At 39.3% G+C, this 8256-nt stretch overlaps 2 protein-coding genes across 2 annotated transcripts; both read left to right on the top strand.

Moving 5' to 3' along the window:
- Nucleotides 1-2357: 2357 nt before the first annotated feature.
- SARC_00682 (hypothetical protein) lies at nucleotides 2358-2981 on the top strand (the record flags this gene model as incomplete). The annotated part of the gene is made up of 2 exons (XM_014305632.1): nucleotides 2358-2493; nucleotides 2764-2981. The coding sequence occupies 2 exons, from the start codon at nucleotides 2358-2360 to the stop codon at nucleotides 2979-2981; spliced, it is 354 nt and encodes a 117-aa protein (XP_014161107.1).
- Nucleotides 2982-3834: 853 nt separating this feature from the next.
- On the top strand, nucleotides 3835-4014 carry SARC_00681 (hypothetical protein; the record flags this gene model as incomplete). The annotated part of the gene is made up of 1 exon (XM_014305631.1): nucleotides 3835-4014. One exon carries the CDS (start codon nucleotides 3835-3837, stop codon nucleotides 4012-4014), a length of 180 nt encoding a protein of 59 aa, XP_014161106.1.
- Between the last annotated feature and the right edge of the window lie 4242 nt (nucleotides 4015-8256).

Here is an 8256-nt window from a genome sequence, read left to right as displayed (position 1 = left end):
TAGCAGAAAAGGTTTCGAACAATATCAAAGAATGCTTTCAGTTTGCCAAAAACACTAAATGTCTTCACTGTACTTTGCGAGCATATTAGTTCAATGCTTTCATCGTTTCCAGACAGACATAACGTGATTTTGTTTATCTTAAATACAAAGATTGCATTCGCTTCAGCAGGTATGGTTTGGAACAGTATCCCAAGAGTGTTATGTACTCAAAATTACGGTGATCAATGATGACCATAGATACGACCTGCCTGATACGAAATGTTCTTCCCGATAATCGTGAAATAGTGCCTTTATAGGAAACTAAATGTAACAGCTGAACTTATCTGACAAGCACAGGAGTCTTATTTGCGCACTGTGCGAGTTTATTTGTTCATTTGGAAGCCCACTAATCAGCTATCATATATTTTTTTTCTTTTTCTCTTTCAGATACATATAATATGATTCATTATCTGAAAACCTAATGGATTAGAAATCAGAAACAAATACGTATAGATGGCGGTCTAACAGCAGAACATCCACAGCGATATTGCCACTCATATTTACGAAATTCCATGTATCTCAGCAGATAAGTTTTGGAAAACCATTGACGAGGCTCTGTACCTTCCAAAAAGCGGTGAAGGTCATTTTTAATTGTAGAGGTGTTCTGTATCCATCGTCGTGAATTAACGCACCGCATGCTCTCCATCATTGCATCACTCGCCCCGAGCTTCTCACGGCAGTTCTTCCCCTTCAATTTACCAAAACCACACAAACGAATATGAAGCCTGATGTGCATGTAGACATATAAAAATTTGCCCAAATTGAAATAAATAATATTGTCCCTATTTTGTCCTTTCCAATGCAAAATATTCTCCCCAGCGGTCGTGGTATGTTGCATATCGAGAAACAAATGTAACATCGGAATCTATCTGCCTGTCTCGCGTATACAATGAGTGATCTGTTCAATAGACCTGAGAAAAATCAATTTCAAGAAAAAAGTGGGGACAACTGATTTTCGCACATGGTTTGATTTTTAATGGATAAATATTGTATTTGACATACACAGTAGTGCACTTCCTCGAAACATACAATACATTTTATTCGCCATATGGATGTCCAACAACTACTCACATGTGTGCAGAAAGATGCTGTTAGGATCACGCAGATCAAAAAATAAGTATCACATATTTCAGCCCTCAGAGCTCAAGTTGGAAATAAATTATGCTATATCGACGCGTCAGCGATCATACACTATGCGATCAGACATTGTACAAGCAATAATTTCTTGAGCGCTTTAGAACTAGCAAGATCGCTACATGTTCACAAAAACGCTGCATTCCTAAAATTGCACCACAACTTTAGAATGCACATCTATATTTGTGCTCGATAGGGACGTACCTTTAGCAAAACGCCATGAGAAGGAAACGAGAAGTCAAATGCGCACGCTGATTAGCAAAAGCTTGACAAACCACGCCTGGGCTCCTCAGCGCAAGGTATAAAGCTATTGTCCATGACATGTGTGCGTACGTGAGAACACACCCGTGTAAGTGTAGGCACATGCATGACCATGAGATCGTAATATTATATTGCACCTTATGAAGCTAATTCCCAGATTGCTTACTTGTTTCGTTTATTTGGCGATAGTGCTTTCATCGCGGCTAGCGACTCCGATTTTCTGATGTATTCAAGTGTTAATTTATTCTTCAATCTTATCACGCATCTGGCACGGCAAAATCCAACAACATTTAAAGTGTGTATGTTTTCTGCTGGAGGTCGAAATATAATCTTTAAAAATGAAAGTCTCAAGAACGCATCATTCATTGCGTACGCAATGTTGAAAGGCTAACATCAACAACGTAGCATCAAATATGCATCTATAGCTAACACGCGATCACCCTAAAATCAAACATAAAACCATTATATCGGAGTTCAATGATAAAAACAATACAAATGCTAAGCCTTCAAACTTTTGCAAGAAGTATAAAAAGTACAAGGCAGGTATACCGCTCAAAGTTGGATAAGGCCGCAATACAATTCTGAGTCAGCGTACACAGGACAGGATAACTGAAGTTGTGATGGCTCAAAATGAAGCTGGAAGATCCTTAACTGAATCTCAATTAAAAGATGTTATGCGACTCACATAATGGTCGACGCAATGTCTTATTAATGCAGATGGCAGATTCACTACGCTCCTAACGAAGAAAGAAAAGGAATTTCCTTCAGTGCGTAGATTGAGGTACTACATGGAACGAAACAACTGGACAACTCGAAAAGCAGAAGTGATGCTACCTCATCGCCAGTCTGCAGCCGACCCATTGTTGTTGCAACTGTATTTTGATACTTTTCAAAAATTAATAGACAAACTGAATATCAAAGGAATGAACCAGATACTTCAGATGGACGAGTGTCGCTTCGGTGCGGAGCTAGAGAAGGCCGAGCGGTCGATAACTGGAGTTGGTCTGTGTGATCGAAAGCGTAGTCAAACACTAGGTCCAGGACCCAGAGGATGGCCTGGTATGACTCTTTTTCCGATCACCCTTGGCTGTAGCTTACTTGTATTGGTAGTGCTGTTCAAGAAAGCAGCTACTGAAGCTACAAATCAGGCCAAGAAAAATGCAATATTACGGGTCATACCTACTCAACTTGCCATTGTGACAGAAGTCGTGCCAACTGAGAACGGTTATCAGACTCTGGACAGTTTTGAATATATCACGAAATACATTTTGCTGCTTCGACTGCTATGATATGAAGGCGGATCAACATGCAACCGATTTCTTTTATCAGACCCCGTACCCAAGCCAAGCAAGAAGTACATTGTGTGCATGGACGTGGCATCTATGCACGAAATGGGTAAAGATCGTCGTCTTAGAATCCAGTCGGCTGAGAGACATGTTCATTGGCTTGTACAAGTCATGCACGCTACCAATTTAACACAAATGCTTGACAGACATCTCTTTCGCCTGCTCAAGGGTACGGGCTCGAAAGCCTCAAACCAAGGCTGAGCTCTGTACATTGAATCGTACTCTTCGGCAATTTGGGGGTTGGTCGGACCTAGACAACAGCGATTGGGCAGACACCCAGTTTACACAGACCATCAATGCTATATGTGCTACTCATAGTCAGCCATACTCTGAAGCTCGAGTTATGCATCTTTTGGCTCCAACCATTTCGCGAGTGTTCCATCCGAAGTGCTAGAGACATCGTGGCAGATGGTTGGCGTGTACACAGACTACCTCTCCCCTTCAGGCATAAGACTCGACAGTTCACAAGTACTCAAACAAAGTCTCGTAAAAAGCAATATACTTCAACAAAAAGATATTAAAAGTACAGAAAAGAAGCAAGAACTGGCAGTGAAAATAGCAGGGAAAAGTGTAGTTAAACATACTGTGCTAATATGATCGCCTGATGAAGATGGTGTAGCGGTTGGAGCTCAATTATCAGCTGCTACACATGAGGCTTTACAGCAGCAGTTTGAAACAATTTCTCATTACGTGCCACTGACGGCGTCTATGGCAATTGCCGATATTACCATAGCAACATTGAGCAAAAGAAAAAGGGAGAAGACAGTACAAGAGAAGATCGATAAATTTCAATATAGAAACGAAATAGACCTCGAAAACCTCAGAGCGGAACAGGAGGAGCATGAATCTGCTCTTCAGAAACAATCAGCTGACAAAAAGGATATGGCTAAGCGAAAGGTGGAACTCATGTACAGCGACGAAGAGCATTTTTACAAGCTTTACGAAACAGCAAATTCTGCAGCAATGAAGTATACTAGTTTAGAACAATCAATACAGCATGCAAGTTGTCAGCAGGAGTATAGCCACATAATGGTTCAAATGACGGATGCAGACAATGAATCAAGAAAAAAAATGTAAGAAAGCTGATGAGAAAAGAATGAATATGACCAGCCGACTCAAAGATCTGCAGAAGAACGTAGGAGAGACTGCGCTGAACACTGAGACAGAGATGAAACTGAAAGAACTGGTGGGAAAGATTGAAGCGATCTTCACTCAGACTGCGACATATACTTGAGATTTTGTTTATATGAGCTCAATATTACAACCATATTATACGTTGAATGTATCCACACGAACGCAAATAAATTATGTTCGCAAACACGATAGAGACTAAATTGATATTATTTGCTGTACGTGCTTGTGTGCGTGTTGGTGTCAGATGGCACCATATGATAGAGTACTGACGAGTTTTTTTGTCTTTTCTAGAAGCAAAATCACAAGAGTAACAATTTCCAGTGTATCTTTGATTTCCAATTTTTACTGGCCCCTCATTATACCAAACACTTGCATAGCGCAAAAAGGGCTTTATGTGGTTTACGTTTGTATAAGATAATTACATTTGTACGTGATCATCTGCTGATGAATGAAGATTTAAGCGCTAACAAGAAATTAAAGTCATTGCAAATGGGACTTGGTCAGACGAAATAAGACGAGTGAGAACAGGCCTTCAAAGAAGCGTGCATGCATATAGAAATAGTTGGGTATTTGATGTCACTAAAACTAAGTGCATCACACTTGCGGGTTGAGGATCAGAGTCCTGCAGAAGAAAAATCAATCGCATTAAGTAAGGAGCTTATTACTGTTTATTGTTTAGGCGAATATAGTCCTTTCACGCGTGAACAGAGTCCGTTGCAAGCTTACAGTGTATGCGATGTTTCCGAAGCTTGAAAATGTACGTATATTGTTGTCAAGAGTAGTATGTGGCACAGATTCCCATTTTTTTAAATTTGAGGCAATGATAGATCTTTTGGGGGTTGCAACGTATTTCAAGGAATGTTCGCGAACATCCACCCATATAGAAAATACAGCATCTATGAATTTTGTGAACGAGGCGAAAGTCTTGTGTCAATAAAATGGATGAACATCAAAGTTGGCGCTGACTTCATCGGTAATGCACTGAAAAAATTACATATATGTGCAAACATCCCACACTCTCAAAGAGCATCATTCATGGAAGCATATGCACAGCTTTTACTCGGAGAAGAAAGCGAATATATTGTGATCAAGGAATATTTTATATGCCCACTTGGTTTAGGTGGCAAGTGTGTACACGTTGCATCTTTAGTATGGACTACAGTGCAACAATCCACTTGGGCCGCTACCAATAATATGGAAATATATAAATATGACGCACTAATTTCCGAAATACCTGAAGTCGACACGACACTATGCACTAGTAAACCGTGTGGCTGGGATGTATCCAGTTTCTTCAGCGGAAATTTGGCTCTTGACGTCATACGCCCAATACATCTCACAATCATCTCAAATTCGCGAACCATAGCGGAAAGACAGGATAATTTTACTGATAATGTTCACTCTGGACATGGTAATGGGACTAATGAGAGACAAACCATGCACAAGTCTCGCTCCAAAGGTGTACATATGTCCGGCAATGAAAGAATTGAGTAATTTCGTGAGCCAGCAACAACCCGTCTTTTCTGGAACTACCAGGAAATTGTGGGAGATGGAAAAAAGTCACTGGGCTTTGTACGATGATGTTGTTATGCTTTATAAGTTAAATATAGAATCGATCAAGACAGTGGCGTAAGTGGTTTGAGTGATCTAGATAATGATGCAAAATTTCATATAGATAGTGATGTGAGTGATATAGATGAGATTATAGATAGTGACGATTGCAAGGATTTAAATAATAAATTGAAAATAAAGAAATGTTATGCGTGCGTTTGTTTTCGATCTTATTTATAATTAGGCGTCTTGTCTCATAAAAGGTGAGACAATGTCCTTCAAATAGAAGCACATTTCGGCAGCGATTATAAAGAAATGTATATCTAAAGTATGCATTTCTTGAGCAACCATTTCGAAAAGCTTCGCTCTACAAATAACTCGCTCTATTTGGATTGTTTTATCGGTCTGCCAGTAAACTGATTGTCCTTTCGAAGCATTGGTGGTACGTTGTACGTGCATCCCTCAGGCAATAAATCTGCGATATGAAAACCTTTGTCGCCCATCGCAGAAGAACCAAGCCACAGTTTTTCGTACAATGCCTCTTTGCACAATTCCGAAATTTCTCGATCACTTAACCGCCCAAGATATAACGGCGACACATATACACAATGTCAGCATTTTAAGTGTACTGTGATGTTTGTTTGAACTGGACGTTTTTTATTGGAAATCTAGATTTGATGGTGTCTAGATAAAGAATTTTGTGAATGGGTCAAAATCAAGGCATTGTACATTAGTATTCAATCCAACCCAAACATACCATGATGCACATAACCTGCTGTATAATCTGTGTTATAAACTAAGATTAATATCAAAATGTATATAAACCTGTGCAATCAATTACCAGCGCCGTCGTCGAATGTTTCTTTTCGAAACAAGGTGAACGTAACTTGTTGTCAATTCCCGGTGTAAATAAATTCATCGGGAGCATTTGCGGGATGACGGAAGTAACCAAGGATTATGGCGTTCATATCATTTAAAACATTACTGTGATGTTTGTTTAAACTGGACGTTTTTTATTGGAAATCTAGATTTGATGGTGTCTAGATAAAGAATTATGTGAATGGGTCAAAATCAAGGCATTGTACATTAGTATTCAATCCAACCCGAATATACCATGATGCACATAACCTGCTGTATAATCTGTGTTATAAACTAAGATTAATATCAAAGTGTATATAAACCTGTGCAATCAATTCCCAGTGCCGTCGTCGAATGTTTCTTTTCGAAACAAGGTGAACGTAACTTGTTGTCAATTTCCGGTGTAAATAAATTCATCGGGAGCATTTGCGGGATGACGGAAGTAACCAAGGAGTATGGCGTTCATATCATTTAAAACATTAAATACGCTTTGTGTCCAGTCGAGCCCAAATAAATGTCCGACCACGCCTAAATCAAGATTTCGACGAACTCTTCCAAAACACATCAGTATTGCATTTCTGAAAGGAACATAATTTCTTCCTGCGCGAATTGGTTTACAATACTATTCTAAAGCATCAAGGCCAGGAATTTTCTCGGAGTCTGGAACCCAGTCCAGAAACGTGCCTTCTTTTTATCGCCGAAGATATATTCATATGAAATCTTGTACACGCGAGTTGTTTTGAAAATTATTGCCATATTGTCAAACCTATGTTGTTTCTCATTTAAGCTCCTCTGCATTCGATCGATTTCAGTTTTGTGTTCAACTCCTAGAAGTGCAGACTTGGTCTCTGTATTATGAACTTTTATTCGCAGTGCATCAAGCTCTTTCTGAAAATCGCACAATTGGCCAGCGGCATTAGATATTGCGGCCGCATGAGCTTCATGCTGCATGTCCTTTGCAGGATCCTTAGTGCGTCTCTTCTTAGCGAGGCTGCTTTATTATCCCTAAGACTCACAAAGGAGTGGACCCTTTGCCAAAAATCTGCATCAGCGTCAAAAACTATACTTATCTTCCTGTAATGTATACATAACGAGCGGAGCAGTGTATCAATTGTTTTATCGAGAAAGTGTTTGGGTATGTAATTTGTGTGAATCAGGTACTTTGATTCGCTACACTGATTGTAAATCGATTCGATGGTAAACATTTGGTATATCCGGTGGAAACCTTATGCCAAAAATTTGCATCAGCGTCAAAAACTATACTTATCTTCCTGTAATGTATACATAACGAGCGGAGCAGTGTATAAATTGTTTTATCGAGAAAGTGTTTGGGTATGTAATTTGTGTGAATCAGGTACTTTAATTCGCTACACTGATAGTAAATTGATTCGATGGTAAACATTTGGTATATCCGGTGGAAATAACTTTTCGTATCTATTTGAGTTATTGTGCGCATCTCGCGCATTATCGATGTTGCATCATACGCATATCTATATCCAAAGGAAAGCTTGTAAAAAGTATTTATTGAGTGGCTCTCATTCAGTATGAGTTCCGGGCTAAGCAATCTATTATTTTTTCTCCATCATATGATTCGATACAGAAAAATACCCCATATGTCTAATCTAGATTTTCGTTTCCTAGTGAGAACTAGCGCCTGCAAAGCAGAACACGTGGGGGCATATTAGCCATAATACTATCACGAGTACCTGCTCCCTTGAATGTCCATTTGTCAACTTCCAACTCTTCCAAACAGATGTTTGGTTAATTTTGATTCTGAAAAATTAATATGGGTGTGAGAAATACCACCACATGTATGAAAAATTCTAAGAACCCGTATTAACTGGTTAAGCACTTTTTAGTTTAGTTTTGTCGCACTATTGCTGTCGCTCTATTACAAATATTCAATTCCCTAGTGTGCAAAGGGCTTCGAATT

Source organism: Sphaeroforma arctica (genome assembly GCF_001186125.1).
Source record: "Sphaeroforma arctica JP610 unplaced genomic scaffold supercont1.23, whole genome shotgun sequence".
Taxonomy (NCBI): domain Eukaryota; class Ichthyosporea; order Ichthyophonida; genus Sphaeroforma; species Sphaeroforma arctica.
This window is presented reverse-complemented; position numbering and strand designations above follow the sequence as displayed.